At 32.0% G+C, this 21650-nt stretch overlaps 2 protein-coding genes across 2 annotated transcripts; one reads left to right on the top strand and one right to left on the bottom strand.

Annotated features, from left to right (window-relative positions):
- The first annotated feature begins 12 nt into the window (after window positions 1-12).
- LOC110996360 (syntenin-1) lies at window positions 13-2278 on the top strand. Its single transcript, XM_022263998.2, has 5 exons — window positions 13-153; window positions 284-518; window positions 603-940; window positions 1087-1350; window positions 1728-2278. The coding sequence occupies exons 2-5, from the start codon at window positions 297-299 to the stop codon at window positions 1774-1776; spliced, it is 873 nt and encodes a 290-aa protein (XP_022119690.2). The 5' UTR covers window positions 13-153; window positions 284-296; the 3' UTR covers window positions 1777-2278.
- A 254-nt stretch (window positions 2279-2532) lies between these two features.
- LOC110996350 (sterol O-acyltransferase 2) lies at window positions 2533-20071 on the bottom strand. Its single transcript, XM_022263974.2, has 10 exons — window positions 19923-20071; window positions 19013-19229; window positions 16798-16949; window positions 10887-11023; window positions 7230-7372; window positions 5615-5744; window positions 4843-4989; window positions 4329-4466; window positions 3156-3333; window positions 2533-2716 (listed from the first exon to the last, which is right to left on the bottom strand). The coding sequence occupies exons 2-10, from the start codon at window positions 19222-19224 to the stop codon at window positions 2559-2561; spliced, it is 1395 nt and encodes a 464-aa protein (XP_022119666.1). The 5' UTR covers window positions 19225-19229; window positions 19923-20071; the 3' UTR covers window positions 2533-2558.
- Window positions 20072-21650: the final 1579 nt, after the last annotated feature.

Below are 21650 nucleotides of genomic sequence, written 5' to 3'. Positions count from 1 at the left end.
TCGATAATCCTTATCCATATCTAATTTGTAGTTTGTACTCTATCTCGCTGATCGCTCTCGTTGTCGTTCTCAGATTACAACAAATAATTTAATTTCACCATTACTGATTACAGTTCTCTGTAATTGATTCTGTTAGATTGTAGTTTGTAGTGTGTACGTATTTTATTAGAATCATTGTGAAATTCCGTCATATTGTAAAGATTATTCTCGACATCATTTGTTCGCGGTTGAAAATATATTTGAGCGGAATTTTACCTTGTTTGTTATAACAATCTCATTGTAGTTGCTTCCTCATCATGTCTCTGTATCCCTCGTTAGAAGATATGAAGGTGGATAATATGATACGCGCTCAGTTAAGTCAACAGCAAAACGGACCACCATCTTTCCCACCTTCTTATCAACAAAACTCGACGCCAAGTGCTCCTCATCATGTTTACCCCGCTCTTGGTGATTATATGGGACTTGAATTATCCCAAGATGTAATCGCTCGCAATATGCCAGAATATCAAATTCAAGTCGTAAGTATAAGCCTTTTCAAGGTGAAATATTGCAATTGATACAACAATAAACATTTCCTAATGTTGTGTAACCTATTTCTTCAGCCCCGACCTGGTGGACTAGCATCCTCTTCTAATATGATAGCACCACTATCATCACAGTCTTCAACTTTGTCTAAAGCAATTGTATCCGGAGCTATAAGGCAAGTGATTTTATGCAAAGACCGGGATGGCAAATGTGGACTAAGGCTTCATTCTGTAAATAATGGAGTATTTGTTTGCTATGTTGCGGCTGGAAGTCCAGCTGCTTTAGCTGGTTTAAGATTTGGAGATCAGATACTTGAAATCAACAATGTATCTCTTGCTGGAATGTCAATGGAGCAATGTCACGCTATTTTAAAGAAGGCACCGACTAATGGAATCAATATGGCTGTTCGTGACAGGTACTCTTTTCTGTGAAGGATCAATTTAATTAAAATAATTCAATCTCTTAATGAATTTGCATTTCTGAAAAACAAATAAACTACTAAATAATAATATAATAGCTATGCCCTTCTGTGATAATGAAATTTATGGCTTTGTTTTTCAGACCTTTTGAACGAACAATCACACTACACAAAGATTCCCTTGGACATGTTGGCTTCCAGTTTAAAAATGGAAACATAGTTGGATTGGTCAAAGATTCATCTGCAGCTCGCAATGGTTTACTGACAGACCATCAGATTCTGGAAATAAACACTATAAATGTTGTGGGCATGAAAGATAAAGAGATTTCTAAAGTTATTGATGATGGCCCGAATGTTGTGAATGTGACTGTAATACCACAATATATCTACCAACACATGATAAGCAAGTAAGATCAACATCTTCTATGTGCTCTAAAATAATTGTTCTAAAATGCCAACATGCCAATGCATGAGTCATAGGTTTATATATTTTTAGATTATGGGGTTTACCTTTTATCATTCTTATTTCCTCAAAGCTTTTATATTAATTGTTTTACAAAATGCTTTTGTTTTTTAGTATAAATTAATGTTATTTTTTATAATACTTCTAAAAGTAAATATTTTTTTAGAACTTTGCCCATGTCCTTGCTATTGTTCTATTACGATTACCATTTTTTAGTTTTTTTTATAGTATGAAAAAACCACTTCATGAAAAGAATGAAACTCAACAGGGCAGACAGGCATTGACAATTAAGCTGTTCTAATTTCAAATTTTCTATTTCAGGATGTCAAATTCGCTGTTCAAAGAATTGGACCGCACACCTGCTGTTTAAGAAACTCGAAGCATTTAGCTCATCATTTTGCCACGAATTTATTTTTTCGCACATTTTTGTACACCTTCTTTTATCTTGAGTATTCCATACCTTACTTTAGTAGTCGATAATTAGTCAGTAAGGGCTGTGATCGAAATTTGCAAAATGTGTCATATTCTGCCATGTTTGGGATTCGGCAATATTGAAGAGATTTAACTAAAATTAAAGTATTAGTATCGATGCCGCCATTAATAGTTCAGAAAATATATTTGTATGTGTCATAGTTCAATAAGCTGTATTTACAAATAATGGACTTGTTTACATTTTATACAATTTATTTAGATTTCTTATAACAATAGACATGCATTCCTATTTTCTTAATTGCTTATTCAGATTTTTAAGAGATTTTTATGAATGACAATTTATTAGCTCTAGTTCTAGCGTAAGGCACATTTAAGTATAGGCCAAATATATGTTAGAGTTAAGTTTTATACATGTATCCAATTAAACACGTTTTTAATAACTTAATTGTCTTATTTATGCACTTTTTAATCTTTATTTCACATGTGTGTGTACAAAGTTACGCACATGTACGAAATTTCGTAATGTATGTTGGACCATACAATTTTCGGTAAGTAAATCTAGATAGCCAATGTCGAGATTCTGTCTTTCTTTACATCTTATTTCCCACTTTGGAACGGTTGCGATTTTACAAAAGTCGGTTCAGGAGTTTTCTATGTCTACATATTCCTGATTGCATACAGGCAGTAGTTTTATTTATTTAAATAAACATATTATTTTTATTATATATTTAAATCAAAAGGATTTTCAAATGTCCAATTAGGTTTTAGTACTATTTTCGGACAAGACCATGACTTTGGTATGAAAAAGCTGTCATTTTCAGAAGGCGGGCAGTTCTTCCGAGCAAAGTATTCCATTGGGTAGAGGCTCCATAACATTCCTGTAAAAATGAATTTTTACTGTAAAACTATATCGTAAAATTCCTAAAAATATAAAGGTGTCTTTCTTAAAAAAAATTAGGCTTTAATTCAATTCTTTTTCATTTTATTTAATCCATATAAAGTAAAAAATATAATTTTGTAATCATATTTAAATATTTACTTCTTCTAGTGAAAATATAAAATAACTTTAACAGTAGCCAGTTTTTTTAACAGACGTAATAGAGTCACCATAAATTTACTGAGAAAATCTATTTTTATCCAATGACCGGGATTAATTCTATTAAAATACATATCACATCGATCGAGTTGATCATGAAGATAAAGAATTCAATCGAGATTCAGCGCTAAGTATGGCTCCCGAATATCAAATTCAATGTTTCTAGATACGATCTCGGAGCTCTAAATTTCGAGTGTGATGACATCACATCACTAAATTACCTGTGCCTATGAAAAATGAAAGCCACATAAACATGTTAAATATGCTAGGAAATCGTTTTCCTGCCGTAGCTGTGAGTGGCAGGAGCATCACACCCATAACGCCAAACTGTATCAGCAATACCGGATAGAAGAATCCAAAACCAAGCGCCAAGATAACTTCGTGAGCTACCGATGAAACCTGAAAGTTATTTGCTGTTTTAAAATACAACCTATAAATAGGAATTGTATAGGACTCTTGTATTGGATGTTCCCCTTAATATAGCTGGCCTTTACAGATACATAGTGGTACTATGCGTACAATTTTATATAATCTCCGAGAGCTGTCAGCAGGTTACACTGATGGCGCGTATCGGAAAGGAGATCCGTTGTGGAACGACAGATATTGCGGTCACACGGATGATATTTCATTTTCTGTATTATACCTAATTGCCTTCCTGTGAGACCGGGAATGGGTGATAAAAAGAAAAAAAGCCGACGCACGTTGTTGCGTTTAGTTATAAGTCCACAGTATCATCCAAACCAACCCTTTTTTCTACGATAAAAAAAAGCAGCGTTATTTCGTCTTGTTTTTCCGATCCATGCCGAGCAATGATAATGTAAGTAACTAGGGCGAATTTTCATCATATAAACGAACAAAGTATTTCAGTTTTAAATACTTGTTCGATATTAAGTACATGCTAAGCCTTGAACTAACACAAGTTGAGAGTTTAACGATGCAAGTTGTTGCAGAACAAGCGCGAGTTAAATATTCCATTAAGTGCTGACCTTAATTTATAGGTCGTGCGTTTATTTGCGTAATGGCTCTATCTAGAATATTACTTATTAATATGTTTACTAACAACAAAGCACCATATCAGAAGTATCTGTTTGTGATTAGTTTAGACTGCTCTTTGTGTAAACTAAACAAGTTTGTGTCTAGGTTTTCAAAAACTAAAACATTTCATAAAGATATTATAAAGCTATGATAAACGTTTGACTATATTATGTTGAAATTCACAAATATAACTTGTTTTAATAATTTTTACAATATTTTGTAGGAAGGATATGCTACAATTAATCCGTTTTCCTGGTCATGGATTTCATGACAATGTACTCGTAATATACCTAAAGAATACTTTAATATCACATGAACTGTGTTTAAAAGAAAGCACGTACTGTCGATTTATTACTTACAAAGAATACGGTTACATAGGCAAGGGGACGCCCGGTGAGTGGGGTAATTGGGCGGAAAATGTAGTCACGAAGCCAAGATGAAACTACACGATTCCACGCCCGATAGTAATTAGAATACCGAGATTTGGTCCACCAATCCTGAAATAAAATAATCTTTTTATTGTAGGTAAACATTTTCACTGATTATGAAACAGATTCAGAAATCTGAGATCTAGACTTAATATGGTTGCAGCCACTGATTATTATTATTTAATATTTTTACTATTTTATAATAAATTTGGTAAAAATTAAGTAATTCAGCTATACGCTTATTTATATGGTACTTATTTTTGCTAAATATTAGTTCTGGCGTTTGCGTTTCAAAGCGTAACACATAAAAAAACGTAAATTGTCGAAGCGTTCCCAGACTGTAAAATATAAATTCTGTTTATAACATATATAAAAGTAGGCATATTTGAATTCCAAAAATACTGCGCACAGATGTTGAATAAGTTCATTATAAAGCTGTAGGTACCTCGTAAAAAAGACGGTCTCCAAATGTCATAATCTCAGCGAACGCATTGAGCCAGGCGTGTAGAAGACAATAGAAGCCACAAAGAAACGATATTAAACCTGGCAAAACACAGGCGAACATTCCGCGTACTACTGTACCAGCTTCAACCTACGTACATAAAAATATAATGTAATATAATTAAAAGGATATTATGTAAATGAATGTAGTGTATTAATATATAGTTATATAAATGTTAAATAAACCTAATTTACACAAATTAGGTTTATTTATGTCCCAGTTATTCGCAGTTAAAAGAGTCGGTAATTGTTGTTAATTATTGAACACTACAAAATTTTACACTTACTATTTCCACTGCACTTTGAATTGCATAACGTAATTTTTATATATAGAAACAAAGTTAATGATAACCTGCTTTAAGCAGTCTGTATGATAATATATAGTGAAAGTAGTATTTTTATTACACGATATGATGTTTTCACACTATTTGCATTTAAACCAAATCAAATCAAAATAGCTTTAGGTATTCAAATAGGTAAACAAGTACACTTATGAACGTCAAAAAAATTAAATTAAATTCATGCGCTTAATCAAAATAACGTCTCATTGATATTTTTTTTTTTTTTGGTCTTTTTATAAACTACGATCTGTCACAAAAACTACGATCTGTCACATAAACTACGATCTGTCACATAAACTACGATCTGTCTCATTGATATGAATCTAATTTAATGCAAAAGGTACAAATATAGTGGGGCAAAGGCTGGTTACTTACCTGTGGCTTTTTACCATAGTCAGACCAATAAGGCAAAATAAATCGCTCCCAAAGAAAACAATTATAAAAGACGACAGCGGCGACCTCTGAGAAGTGAAACAAAACCATTCCCCACCTTATCTTCTTTGTTCTGAAACAAGATTATTTATTCATGAAAAATACTTGCTAGAATTCTGGCTCTTAGATGGTAATGAATCCGACTTTCCTCCTGTCGTATTGTTTAAATTACGTTTCTACTTTAATATTAAAATCCTTTGAGAAATATTTTGAAGTAATATTATAACATTTAGGTCCACTTTAATAGTTGTTATTTATAAACGGAATTAAAACTAATAAACATGGATGTAAAAGCACAATAGAGCTTCTCACTAATAAGCGATTTCTGACATACAACCGAGCCTACGATTGTATGTGTTTAAAAAGAGTAATGCAGATATTTTAAAAATAAGCTTTTGTAGTTGGAGCATAAAACCAGCCTACTTGACTATCTTCGCGGCTAAGTTAATCCGAAATAAGTTACTAAATTTAAAATTATTAATTTGAACTCATTTTTTATAGAACGTTGCAAACAGGCATGAGGCTCACCTGATGTTAGTGAGTGCGTTGCCGGCCTTTTAAGAAACGCTCTTTTCTTGAAGGAAGTCGAATTGGTTCGAAAATACTTCAGTGAGTAGCTGGTTCCACAAACTGGTGATGCGCGGCAAAAATTGCCTTGAAAAACGCGCAGTTGTGGAACGGCGCGTTTTTCAAGGCAATTTTCAAAACGGCGGACGTCAAGGTAATACGGGTGGAATTTCGTATTCTGCCTCTACGTTCGATGATGAACTCATGTAAACATAATTATATAACTAATCGTAATGTATTGAAAATGTAATTTTCTCCAAGTTTTTATTAGTAAATACGTGTTACTAACATACAGAATTTAATCTATAAGTAAACTTAAGAATATATCTGAGACTCACAAATAATTATTAAATAAAAAGTTTTATATTATATATTATTAGTTTTATATTATTTATATTTTATATATTATGTCAGTTACTTTGCAAAACACGATTTATTTCTATATCCTTGCTCTAATATTGTTCACATTTTCACCTTTGCGCAGGTGATGTGACCTAAATTGAACATTGGACAATACTGTATGCTTCTCTATAGGAAATACGATAAATCGAGTGTAATTTAAAGAAAAGTTGTTAATTAAGGTTTTATAAGATCTCCATTGCTTTTGTTATTTGATTTCTAATAACCTCGTAAAGTGGACATTTTTGAATACGTGCGTTATTAATTTGTGATTTTGGTAATATTTTTGGTCTAGATGCGACTTTGCTTTTATTATTATTTCTGGTAATCGATGGAAATTGAGATATGCATGTGGCAGACCCAGTTTCTCACGTCTGCATGCAATTTTGTACAGAAATATCAATAACAATTTTTCTCTATTACGTGACCTTATTACAATAGCTTTTAAACCGTATAAAATATAGGTAAGTTACATAACAGTTTTGAATAACTATAAATTTAATTTAAGTGTTTTAATATATTATACTATTAGCAAATAAATACTTGGCAATCATTTATTATACATTGTTTTACATATAAATTTAATACTTACCGTGGGTATGAATCTCTATAAATAAGTGTAGGTGCAAACAGGAAGTACAAGTAATGTTGGAATGTTGGCAATGGCCTCTGATCGTTGTGGCATCGGGGTATACAATCGCCTGCTACAGCGCAGATTTTCATTGCATAACGGAACTGAAAGCAGAAGTTAGAGCAGTATTGGCCTTATTAAAGGAAACGATAGTCAACAGACATACGGGTTGTTAGTCATAAATCGTGAGTAAAAATATGTAACATATAAAGGTCAATGAAACAGCAACTATAGAAACATAAAATGTTGTAACATTACTGAATATATGTATCGGCGTATCGTATAGTCGTAGGTTTAATCTAACCAATGGACTATATGTCTATGTGTGCATATTCGCTTGAACGGTGATGGAAAACATTGTGAGTAAACCGGCTTGCCTCAGACCCAAAAAGTCGACGGCGTGTGTCACCTTCTTGCCCATTAGATTGACAAATGAACATGATACAGCTAAGAAATCTAAGCCACAAACCTTTAAAAGTTGACTTGACATTCGTTTTAATGTATCGGAATTGTAATTATACCATTAACTTATCATTTTAATGTAATAAATAATGTAATTGTTTTAGCTGTAGGTACTTAGTTAAATTTAATATTGTCTTTTATTAACATAACTTTTACACATTTAAAGAAAACACTTTCTAACGGATTAAAGTTAAGCGTCGGTTAAATTTAAATTATGATTAAATAATTTTGTTTACAATAATACATAACTTTAATCCGTTAAAAAAGTGTTTTCTTTAAACTTAGTTAAATTGTTATTAAACTCGTATACGAATAGGTTTGTAAACTAAAAATAACAGAAACCACTCTAGGATGTATGTATGTACATATTACATTATATTACAGGATACTGTGAAGTATTTGTGTATATATCTTTTTGATGATATAGAGCTAACGTTTGTACAAAATAGTCTCTGGAACTGCTGAAATATAATTATCATTATAGAATATTGAGCTATAAATAGTTTATCATCGTTTTTCCATTACCGGTGCGTTAATGTGGTTTCACGGTTGTATCAAACTCTAACTAATATTGAATCACAAAATATGTTACCACGACAGTATTTTTTTAAATGAAGATTTACGAAAAACCTTCATAAAAATATATACGCGAAACGAAATTCGCGAGGGTTGTAATTAAAAATATTGTCACTATAATTATTGTTGTAATCGAAATATACCATTTCTCTAACATAATAAACCTAGTTTAGAAAAGGAAAAGTCAATGGTTAATGCTTCAAGGGCAATATATGGAGCAACTTAATTACTAACGGAGCAATGGTCATTACTAATGCTCTCAGTTAACAGGAACTACTTGCCCAATAAATATGAATCAAGTTAATACTTGAGAGAATTACTCGTTGCGACTTGTGTACAAATACACGTAGAAAATAACAATACCTCTGTATCGTTAAAGGTATTTTAATTTTGTATATATTTAACTAGATTTACCTTAATTTAAGTACGTATACCTTTTTATAAATATAACTGCAAATGAGGATATTATTTAGAAAGAAAAATGGCTGGAAAACACATATCTATGGTAATATCGTCTCACGTATGGACAGAATGCATTTCAAATTTTATAAGATGGTTTGGAACATAGTGGTAGTGCGCGGAAAAAACTGCTTAAGAAGCGGAAAGTAAGGTAAAAAGGTAACATTTGACCACAACTACCATCTGTAGGTAACTCTAATCACATATTACGTATAAACATTTTGTTTATCATAAATCCGATATAAATTACGGTTTATACGATTTAAGTGTGATAACAATTTATTATTAGAACAGTGTTAGTGGCTTTAGCGTGCGACGGTTCTGAGGTCGTAGGTTCAATCCCCGGCTATACACCAATGGATTTTCAGTTATGCTCGCATTTAACATTCACTGTCTAAATGAAATCATCTCGAGAAAACCGGCATTCCTTAGACCTACTTGCCTATTAGTAGAAAATAAAGGTAGCGCCATTGTTTATTTTCATCATATAATATGTTAAGCAAGTCGAGGTGGTATCAATATTTAATAGGTTAATGAATAGTGTTACAATAGTGGATTTGGTTTTAGGTAGTAAAAGTTATCTAGTACAACAAACTATCTTTTGTTGTGTCATAGAGCAGAGAGAGATGTTAGTGATAGTCATAGAAAGGCGCGAAATTTATCATAGAATATATAGAATAAATTATAGACATCTTATATTTTAACAAATAGATTGTATCACAAGCTGGTTTATTATTCTTATCAGATGGTGTAACTTCGATATATCAATTAAATGCCTTGATAAGAAGAAAAATAGGGCGATGGCGTCATATTACGGAGTGATGTAGGACTTGGTAATGGTGTTTGTCAGCGCCACCCGGCGCTGGAACTGTTATTTACTGGCGTTCACCGCGGTCTGACGAGGGTATCTGATTTATGTTACATTTCACTTTCTACACTATTTTACTGAATTATGCCTATTTTTTGCTATAGGCACATATATATTAACAATAAGCACATAAAGTTTAGTTGGTCTGTGATCGAAGGTAGAATGTTAAGTGTTACATTTCTAGTTTTATATACATCTAATGACTTAATTAAAAAATTTGTTAATGTCACTGGAAGAAACTAGCGTTTAAGGTACAGGCTAGGCCTAGTATAAATGCTAGTGGTCATATATTATGTATAAGGTTAACTAATGACCCTGGGCCGCAATGCACAAACCGCGCGGGCCTATAAAAAAAATGGTTAACTAAAATTTATATTGTTTCTCAACTATTTGATACCTATTGTATGATTACAACCTTCAGAATGTGAGTACAAAATATAATGTTTTGCGTCTAATAAGTGATTTCAATTTTATTTTATTTTATCTATAAAAAGATTATATGTAACTTGGCAAATCAAAGAACTAACGTCAAAGTTTACAAAACGTCCACACCAATAAGGTAATAAGGTAAGCTACGTCGTAGCAAGTATTGCTACAATAATAAATTTCGTAACGTTTCTAAAGCTGCGTTTTTATACGTGCTTTCAACAAAACAATTACCTAAGTTTCTAGCTGATATAGGAAGGAATTGTTGTTTGGAACTTTGACATGAACTTAGAGAAAGTTCTGAAGTGTTTACGAGGAATTCGGGAACCAAATTAATAAGCTATCACAGCTTACAGCTTACTTCACTAACATTACAATTTAAATAAATTATTATTCGAATATGGGTTTTAATTACCATTATTCTATTTCAAAATTTCCAAACAATAATCTTTATATATATTGTTCTACTGTACTGAACTGCACTGAATCATCATCGAATCATCCTCTTAAACGACTAGACCGATTTTTATGTTTTCTTTGTAGCGCCCTGAATGGCGACCTGGTTCACAAATCAGCCCGGCAGTAACTACATAGGTTATTTATCTATACAGCAAATAAACAGCTGGTAAATATCCATCCACTGTCCACCCGGACAGATTTTGATGAAATTTTTTGTGCGTTCAAGTGAGAATGCTTATATTATTAGATATTTTTTTGTATATAAGACGTGAGTACAGTCGGCCTATAATATGTAGACTAACTTACAAGTTACAATTCAAAAATAGTTATAATACTACTATTCTATATAAATTTGTATTTCCACTCACCATTTCACAAGTCACCGCCACCGACGAACCCACAGCAAGATGTTTTCTTGCTAATTCCCAGCATGGCACTCCAATAAGACATATTTTCAATAGAATGAGGCAAATTACACCCACCACGGATAGAAGTTGACAGGACACTGTAAATATATTGTATTGTATTAAACTAGTACTAGAATATCAAATAGTATTAGCAGTATATAGAATTAAGTTCTTAAGGGTAACGATAGCACATGGCCGCTGTATGGATAGGGACGCTTTGCCTAAATTTAAAGCCTGCAAAACCGGTGCCAGTACTATATTCTACTTTCTATTCTACGTATATAGTTCAAAGAGATGGTGATCCCAAGATTTTACAGATTTTATTACCGAATAAAAAAACCTTGGAATCGCAACTTGAAGAATAAATAATATGTTAAAACATAGCACCGATAATATGTTGTAATTTTTTTATATTTATAGGAAAATATATTATTTATCCTATAAATATTTTTTATTGGTGACGCTGGGACCGATCTATCATGAATCAGTATTCATTTCAAAAGACCTAATGGAAAGCCTTCAAATAAAGCTAAGTCATCTAAAAATATAGTGTCACGGGATTTAAGTGTATTGCCATTAGATGTGTTTCTCAATGCTTCAATTGTTTTAAGTAAATTGGAAAAACATTCTGATATTTAGCAAAAAATAATATTAATTCACGGTGGATGGGAAATTGGCAAATCATTGGCACTACCTTATTGGACCTGGGCCTCTGATCATTGAATGATCAATGATCTTTGAATGATCATTGTCTGATTAATATTTCCCTGTTATTGCCTGTTGCAATAACAGGCAATTGCAGGTTACAATAATAGGCAAGTAGGAGAGCAGCCTCCCGTGCCTGACACACGCCGTCGTTATTTTGTTGGTTTAAGGCCAGCCGGTTTCCTATCCTCACGATTTTTTCCTTCACGGTTCGAGTGATTATATGCGCACTTAGGAAGAAAGTCCTCTGGCGCACAGCCAGGGATCGAACCTATAAGATGCGAGTCGCACGCTGAGGCCAACACTGCTCTAGGAATCACTGAGATATATTTTTTATTTATATATTTAATAATCAACAGATTAGGACAGTCATTAGACACATATATGCCACAAAAATATGAATAAATCGCGGAATTTTAAGCAAATTCTGCATGTTTGCGCGTTGAACAACAATTTTAAAAAGCCGTTTCGTTTTAAAAATCACGATCATCTATACAACTCTGGTTTTTTAATATAATAAAGGCATAAAATAACTTCGTTACCTTTTATCTTTCTAAGTTTGTTACTGTGATTACATTGGATTTTGTGACAGGATAAACGAGCTTCCGAACAAAAAGGTTTATACAGATTAGACCCAGTTAGTTTTGCAACGATCCTCGGTCGGATCAGCCATCTTTACATAATATAGGTAGTATAATCGGAACTGTGTACATTAAAAATCGATGGTTTGTTGTTATAAATAATATTTTTTTTATTTACATACAACCGAGTTATTATAAACTATGTTATGCGTTTTTATTTCAAACCGTAAGTTCGTTTAATTACAATTATACACCACAGACATTGACTTAAAGAACTCTTTTGTATTTATCTTCCAATTTGTAAAAGCCTTATATTTGAAATACTTTTACACTGAAATACATTTATATTTCCATAATCTCAATATTTTTAGGTTCCCTATAAAAAAACTGCCTTTTATCTGCCCTCTATCTGCCCCTACTATAAAATATATAAATATAGCTAATATAAAAGCATCTATACTATCGTTGGACGATAACCTTTACTGCGAGATTATCAATTCTAATGTTATTGTAAGTTTTAAGTGCACAATGGGAAACACTAAACCTATATATTAATTTATTTATTAGGTAGATTATTTTGTTTAAGAAGTTTTTTTATAAATCACCAATAGAAACTGACTTGTACCTAGCTGGTAATGAAATTATTCTTAGGCGTTTTTATGTTCTCATATAATTTTCCCACGTTTTTTGTTTTACAGAGGTGATTTTTTAATTTAATATATTTTGAGAATAATTGACGCCAAGCTTTATATAAGAAACTGTTGGTAGAGTTTGTAGTAATATATCATTATAATATAAATAATAATTAATATTTAGAAATGCAAATATAAAATTAGAAGCCTGCTATGTAGTGATATCTATACTATTTCATATGACCCTGAAAGAATTGAATACCTTTACTTTCAATTAAATTTATTTCGATCATAGTACTTATTGTTCCTTTATATAACAGGTGACTAGCGGTAAGGTAGCTCAGAAAATGTTAAGATGGCCTTATAAAGACTACAACTGCGACGCATTCTTTAAAGAATTAACTTAATGTCCTATAATCCCTATATAGGGAAGAGGGCGTCAACAGTGAGTCTCCATCGCGTTTGGTATGGAACCTCGTGCTTCTTTTCGGCTCTCTTTGCCTCATCTGCCAAAGAGAGCCGTATTGTATGGTGACGGTTTCCCTGGGACGGCCAATCTCCCGCTTTCCTTGCGGGTTCTTATCCTTATCCATTGCCAATTGCGTGGCTTGATCTGCAAGCTAATCGGGGTTTCTTGGTAGCGCTCCCAAACTTGCTCAGAGATCTTTTCGGGTTCTTTCAAGAATTAACATTTAGTTACTTTAGAAATCGTTGTTCTACCCTTTTTAATTTTACTTCTACGGTAATCAACCCCATTTAAGCTTATACATAATTATAAATGGTATCGATTTTTTGCCGCGCACCACCACTTTGTGGAACCAGCTGCCCAATGAATATTTCCGAACCAATTAGACTTAGGGTCCTTCAAGAAAAGACTGTGCCAATTCTTAAAAGTTCGGCAACGCACTCGCCTGCCGTCTGGCATTAAGAGTGTCCATGGGCGGCGGTATCACTTAACATCAGGTGAGCCTCCTCGTTAGCCACCTGTTCTATAAAAAACAACTTTTAATTAATATAATATTGCAATGTTTGAAAAAAGTTTAAAATGTTTAGTTAACAATATTAATTACCTTCAGTGTGCAACAATGTAACGTTGTTGAAAAGAATTTAAAATGATAACATTATCGCTAATTGAATTATTCAATCAATAATTGGGGGTCAGTTCACATTGATTATGAGTAAATTTGATTGCATGGATACAGAAGATATTAAGTATAGCTTACATACAATGTGTGCCAGTTACAAATTTGTGTATATTTTTTCTTTAGCTAACTAAATTTTTTGAGGGTCATATTTAAATTTTAATATACGAAAAAACTATTATTTTGGGTTGTTTTCCAGCGTTTTTATTTTCAAAGACAATTTTCTAGGCAAGCTTTTCCTTAGATAGATCAATACAAATATTATTGTATTTATAAGCTTAATATTCTTACTATACCGATATATCCGAAAAATATACATAGTCTATGTATATTTTTCAGATTTCAGTAGCATGTGTTATATATATATATAAGCGTTTATATTGTACTAACACGTTCACAGATTAAACCAAATAAATTGTCAAATGAGTTGCCTGAGGATAATCTACTAATCAAATTGCTTTACATATAAGACATAAGCCTTAATTGTGCCTATTAGGACGATGACGTCACATTCGGAATCGCGCTCACAAAGTGATTTCGGTAAAGTCATATACAACATCCGACTTTAGCCACTGGGGGCTTCAGAACCTCAGTAGTTTCACTAGTCAAGGTTTATTCTTTTAGGCTAGGAACAGTACCATGCAGAATTGTTCGCGTATTTCATCAATGACATACACAGAATGCAAATCGTTAACAACTACGATCCAGACAAACAACTCGCCCCTATTTCACAATTCTGTATTCTGAACCAGGCAACAGGTCGTGCTGTCAAAATATTCCCAATTGTCCCAAATACCTCGTACGAACACGATTTATCAGCGTATTTCGCCTATCGGGTTTGAGCTGACAACAATACAATTTAAAAAGAGGTTACATTTTTCACGTTACCAATGAGGGTGGTCAGCAGAGGTGGCGGTTTTAACATATAGAAATTTTGTCTACAAAAAAGTTTGTAATTTTTTCTTTTAAAAAGACAGATTTATAATTTGCCACCATATTGCATGAAAGTTAAAACCTATACCTTCCATATATTTAGTTTTAAGATTCGTGTAGAATTTATGTTGCTTCGTTTATAATCCGAAGCTCCGGGGACGTAGCTTTTATGCGTTACTGATTCACAACTTTTTTCTGAACCGTAAAATAACTCTTACATATTCACACAATCTAGCTGCCATTGCGAAGCTTCGGGCAGCACGTCTTTACGAGGCCCTTTGGTCTTCCAAAAGGTATATAATGCTAAATTAGGTCCTGTTGTTTGGTTTAGATTTTTGTCATGTTACTGCATAATTAATATTTCAATTATGTTTTGAGTGATTGAATTAATTAACTAACTTTTTATTTACCTTTATGTTATAACTATAATTATGTATTAAATTCAAAACAAAGTGAAAATTTTGTCGAAGTGTTTTCTAGTTAGAATATGTATGCATGTAGCTGTAACGTTACATATAAATAAATATATATAACTTTTTATAGACATTATTAAATTATTATTTTGTAAATACCATAGAGCATGAGAAGACATCTCCTGAGTGCGAATTTTAAGACAAGCAATACGCGGCAACCGTAATTCACATCATTAACGTCTCACCGGTAATCGGGCCGCCATACGCCACGAAACTTAATTGAACATTATACAAATCAATTGATTAATTAAATAATAATTGCTATACACCTCATAGACCTTACATACGAAAAGGGGCCAAACCTTAACATAGTTTGTGTAAAAGCCTCTGGGGCCTGGGGTTTTATTATAAGTATCTAATAAACAGGGGCAGAATAGCGGTAGAAATAATCCTATACAGCGATATTTCGTGTGATCAGACCAACGCTGAGCAAACTTTGATTTCTGAGATTAATGCCTAATACTTTTTGTTGCGGATTTGGCGCAGATGTTATATCCTATAAATCTCCCACAGCGGGTCTTTCTCGTCCTTTTAAAAATATTAAAATTTTCTACAAAGCCATTGTCATACTGTGTAATTAAGCTTGGTGTCATTGGACAATATGACGTAGGCTTTGTTAAAGTTTTTTGAGTTAATAAGAAAATGATTGATGATCTGGTGACTGGCTTTTTCATTTTTATTGAACTTATTGGCTTCATTTGAGCAGCTATTTTTGCGTTCTTTGATTTGTGTCCGCCACATAATGATATAGAATTACCTACCTAATCGACTTATGAAACATATTTTCGAAAATCAGGAATCTGCCGCCTGAATAACAGTAGTTCTAGATTATTTAAGTTAATAATATTTTCAAAACTATGACTACAAGATTCAGATGATTTTTTAAGATACTATTTAAAAATACGAGAAGCGGGAAGTCTCCGATTTTTTAAGTAGTAGTTTTTTTAAGTAGTAGTTATTAATACATTCTTAGTATTATTTGTTGCTTTTTTTAATTTTGCTGTTTTTTTTAATTTTATTCTTTTGTTTTTCTTTTAAATGTAATTTTGTCTTTTAATGCTTGTTTTCTGATTTTTATATTAATTAAATAATTTTGTTAATCTGTGTAATCTGTTTTGGCTTTGTGTATTGTTTTAGTATTTTGTATAATAATATGTATTAAGTAAGCTGTTAGATTACATATAATTAAATAAATACTTTACAAATTACCGTGATTTTATATTTCTTTTAGAAATTTACTCGTAATTACAAAATAATTAAATTACTTACCCGTAAAGGAATAATGTGTTTACTTATGGTAAAATGTTCAAAGTTAAAAAAAAAATATTTTTTAAAATTCTTAGTCACAGACGAGTCTTACCTCTATAAAGTAATTTATTAAATATACATACACAATTTCACTTTACCTGCACTTTTTTTCACCAATTTTCTCGTAGCTGCATATATCCGTAGCCCCGGATAGAATATAAGAGCGACAGTAAGCTCGAACAGCCAAATTTTGAAGGCGCGTCTGATGTCGCCGAAACCATACACCACAGATGCAATACCAACATTCAATCTGGAAAATTCAATTTCGTATTCATTTTGTTTGTGGAGATTTAGTATCAAGTTAGGTAGCACGCGTCTATGTGAGTTAACAATAGATATTTTCGTTCCGTAGACGTATTCGGAACTTAATAGAGGCAACGCTCAAAGAACTTGTTGTATACGAGATGTTTAGATAGTCGACATGCTGAAAATATTGAAAGCTGTGTGCTAAGCTTTGATAACTAAAATAGTAACAATAAATTGTTGTACAGAAAGCTTGAGTGAGACCGTAGACTAATCGAATAAATATCTAAGTGTTTCCCAACATGGGGTATACGCCCCACGTGGGGGCAATTTAATTGTGCCCGGGGCTTCGAACGTTTATAAAATTATTTGAAATTTAAGTTTGTCATAATACGTTTTATTTACTGTATAGCATTAAAAAAATACTAGTATTTTATTTCTAAAAGGAAAAATAGGATAGGTATCACTTAAATTTCTTTAATTTAACGATAAAAACTTTGGAAATGAAAAGGCTGTTTGTAAGGCTAAGGTGACACAAAAAAGCTTGGGAATTGATCTAACTTGATCTAATAAGAATTGCTGAAGATAATTTCAGCCATTATAACGATATTTTTTTACCGTTGTCTATAGATGTCTGGGGATGGGGGGGAATACCTTTTAAGAATAGGTATGACACTGAAATTTGTTCGAAATGACTCGACTACATTTACAATTAATTATTATAATGTATATGACAACTACTGGTATAGTATGTTCTAAAGAAACGGGTAAAGGAGTGTGAATTGATTTCTGTTTTATTACAGAACTTAATTTAATTAAACTAAGCCAACAATAGTTTCATTAATTCTGTGGAGCTTTAAAGTCTTTTGTAGGCTTTAAGAGGTCATTTGCATAATATTTTAGAACCGTTTTGGAATGGTATTAAGTGGACTTATTGTCTCGCATAGTTATTTCTGGATTATTTGAATTTCCCTTCTCAATGTTTTCATATGTTATAAAATTTGGTCGTAAAATGTATTTTCATGGTTGTTTCATTCGTAATAATTTTACTGTTGTTTTACTTTACAGTGAAAGCCATTTGCGTCTTATTTAACATGTTTCACTAACGGTAATAAACAGAAGGATATTTTGTTGTTTTAAGATTTAAATTAATAATCTCCGGGAAGAAAGAAAACACTTTTTTTAACGGATTAAATTAGTTATGTATTATTGTAAACTTATAATTATTTAAATTTAACCATCACCGTGACCACGCACGCTGTAATGCACGCGAAACGTCGGTTAAATTATGTTTAAATAATTATAAGTTTACAATAATACATAACTTTAATCCGTTAAAAAAATTGTTATCTTTAAATGTGTAAAAGTTATGTTAATAAAAGACAATTACTATAATCTCCGAGAAATTTACAAGAGAAGTTCTCAAAGGTAAAAATACCTTATCGTGCGAAAGAAAGCCGGCGACATAATTCTCATTTGATACACATCATTTAATTTATCCACGCAATTATATAATTTTAATGCGCATATGTATTAAGTATCAAAATGATGCCTGGCGACCCCAAGTGTCCAATGGCATGACTTACAGACTCAATTATCGGAAAGACACTTTCTTCTTGTGTTCTAATTTTAATCCATCTACCACTTTAACTAACGTGCACTCATACTAATTCACTAAATAATTTGAATCAGAATCTTAATGTTTTGTATAAATTACGTAACATCTAAAGCTGCTTTTCATCGAATCTAAATGCGTTCCTCTAGTACGCGAATTATTCTTTTTATGTATGAAACTGGTGACTGAATCAGAACGACGACGTTCGTAAGAACTATAACTACTAGAACGTAACTTCTATAATTCAACTTAGGGTCCTTCAGGAAAAGAGCGTCCAAATTCTTAAACCGGCAACGCACTCGCGAGCCCTCTAGCATCGAAAGTGTCCACGGGCGGCGGTATCACTTAACATTAGATGAGCCTCCTGCCCGTTTGCCCCCTGTTCTATAAAAAACTAAATATGTTTCAGTAGTGCAAAAGTGTATATAGAAAGATTATGATAATATTTTACTTGCTTTCCACGTTCGACAATGTCGTAAATGACAGTATCCAAGAAGAGCATGATCAAAATGGCGACAAATATGTGATAAATCGCCCTTATGTGTAGCGACTCATTCATGAGTACTGTTAGAACAGACTCCCTATGCATGAATTCTGGATCTTTCTCTTTCTCTTTTGAATAACCATTTTCATTTTCGTGATTCCGTCGGCGAGCAACCCGTTCCATGCTATCTAAAAAAGAAAAAAGTATGAAGTGATTATTGTCAAAACAACGTGTGCGTTAGAATACTTCTTTGGAATAACAAGATAAAAATCCTTTCAAAAATTTTATCTTTCGCCTTATTCTACGTATGTAGAAAAAATGGCACTAATAATAGAAAAAACTAAAATGTTGACTGTAGCTAACTTAATGGTAAAAAAATTTAGCGACGGTGTGCGTACGCATCGAAAAATTTTACTCTCATCATTTTTTCCTAACGCGCCAAATATAACTTCAAAAACTTATTAAAATGAAATTTGGAAACGTAGTTTGTAGTAGACATTCAATTCAATGCATCGTCAAAGATATAAAGTACTATGAATTTAAAACATCGTTAATTTCATAGTACTTTATATATTTGACGATGCATTTACGTTCAAAGATGTAGTTGTTACTTATATATATGTGAAGTATTTATGAACCAATTCGTCTTAGAGAATTGGGTCTTAGTAATAGTCTTCAATTACTTAGAGATAATTTCTTTGGCAGTAAAATATTGTATATCATACATATCTTTGTTCCCAAATGTATAACACTAAAATAAATTTTGACTTAAAAAAGCTGCCCTTCTTTTTATTATGTCAATTGTACTTTATTTTTGTACATGAAACGAAGTGTAAATAAATAATAAATACATGAAAAAATTAATTGAGGCCAGTACTTACTTCTGTATACCGATATTCAAATGTTTACTGAACGAAACTGATGTAACCGACAGTGTTTACGCACTTCACTGATAGCAAACAAAATAGTTCTGTTTATTTTCTAGATGACCTAGTTGAGTAATAATAACAATAATAATATATTTATTATAATTTATAAATTACAATTGTTTTACTGTCAATAATTAAGCGTACACGACTATCTTGAAGAGTAAATCGATTGAACTGCTTTCAAACATTTTATCACCATGGGATGCGATGAACTATTATTTTTATCAACAGCTGTGGCTGTGATAAAAAGTTACAAACTATTAATTAAAATTGATTAGATTTATAAGAAAATGCAATGTTGCTATGCGATACCTTATGGAATACACAAGCAAATTTTCTCGTCAATGGGTAAGTTTAGTAAAACTGTTGGCATTCAAAGCTAGTGCATAATAATATGACGACGTCATACCGATGAGGACTATCGCGCCAAAACGACTCCTAGGGCCACTTCAAATCAAATCAAATCAAAATATCTTTATTCATATAGGACATAGGTAAACATGTACACTTATGAACGTCAAGAAAAACAAATTAAATTAATTGTAAATTTACATTTACAACCAGTTCGCAAGTCAAGGGCGTAGAGCGGGTAAGAAGAACTGGCAAGAAACTTTCCGCCACTCTTTTCAATCGCCAAGTTTTTAATACAAATTGTTTGAACTGGAGCAAATCAATCCCAAGGATTAGGATCATTTAAGTATTCATCACAAATGTGATGTGAATGTGTGAATAATTTATAAATATAAAAGGCTTTATTATTTTTTTTTATAGTTCTCTAATTTCTTGGACTTGGACTGCTAGATATGGTTAGAGCAGGCATTTAGATGGAATATGTGAAATACCTGCTTAATGTAGCAGTCACTAGCTGACGTCTTTAGCTGAAAATCTCTAATTCGAGTTTTGTTATGAGTTCTTATACAAATTTTATTTTAATATGGCAAATATGTTCGAAAATGAAAACAGATTTTGCTTTAAATTGTTTCATCCTTAAAGATAAGTTAATTTATGTATCAGCCATGAATTAATGTATTTATTTTGTTAAAATGAAAATGGCGTTAGCCAATTTGTAAAATTTAATTTGATATTCGAAAAGAATTTGAGTGTATTGAATTGACGTAAAAAAATTAATTATTAATTATTATGTTGAGAAAATTTTAGGATTACTAAAAAGTACTAATCTCTAGCACATAGATGGCGTTAAACGAAATTCGATGTTCTCCGTGCTGGTTTGGCCACGGTTTCAAATGTAGACAACAATATGTAATTAAGATAATTATTATATGCTAGATGACCCGATGAACTTCGTATCACCAATATATATTTGTCTCAATACTTAATATATTTTTTTAAAAAGACCAAAGAGATCGGACCGGACAGCTATGAAATACAAATTTCTAAAAGTAATTCAATTGTTGTTTTAGTATTCGTATCTTTTTGCTATTCAAATTTAAATTGTACAAGGAAACAAAACTTTTAACTGTTAGACAATTCAATTAATAGCTAGCAATCTTATCATATTATTTTGCCTTAATATTCTTTTTGGAAACAAACGCCGACAACCTAACATCATACACAACGCAAACCTTTATATTAGAACGACGACAACGGACTTCGCACAACGCTTTTTCGCCTTCCGTCCCTTCCGTCTTATGCTTATATAGAAAATATTCTTATAGTGCA

This window comes from Pieris rapae, chromosome 7 (assembly GCF_905147795.1).
Source record: "Pieris rapae chromosome 7, ilPieRapa1.1, whole genome shotgun sequence".
Classification (NCBI taxonomy): domain Eukaryota; kingdom Metazoa; phylum Arthropoda; class Insecta; order Lepidoptera; family Pieridae; genus Pieris; species Pieris rapae.
This window is presented reverse-complemented; position numbering and strand designations above follow the sequence as displayed.

What these genes read in the sequence shown, in the direction of transcription:
- LOC110996360 (XM_022263998.2), top strand. Translation starts at nt 297, where the DNA reads ATGTCTCTGTATCCCTCGTTAGAAGATATGAAGGTGGATAATATGATA. An exon ending in AATATGGCTGTTCGTGACAG is followed by an intron (nt 941 to 1,086) that starts GTACTCTTTTCT and finishes TTTGTTTTTCAG; the next exon opens with ACCTTTTGAACGAACAATCA. An exon ending in TACCAACACATGATAAGCAA is followed by an intron (nt 1,351 to 1,727) that starts GTAAGATCAACA and finishes TTTCTATTTCAG; the next exon opens with GATGTCAAATTCGCTGTTCA.
- LOC110996350 (XM_022263974.2), bottom strand. Translation starts at nt 19,224, where the DNA reads ATGGAACGGGTTGCTCGCCGACGGAATCACGAAAATGAAAATGGTTAT. An exon ending in GACATTGTCGAACGTGGAAA is followed by an intron (nt 16,950 to 19,012) that starts GCAAGTAAAATA and finishes TGAATTTTCCAG; the next exon opens with ATTGAATGTTGGTATTGCAT. An exon ending in TATAGAGATTCATACCCACG is followed by an intron (nt 5,745 to 7,229) that starts GTAAGTATTAAA and finishes ATCTTGTTTCAG; the next exon opens with AACAAAGAAGATAAGGTGGG.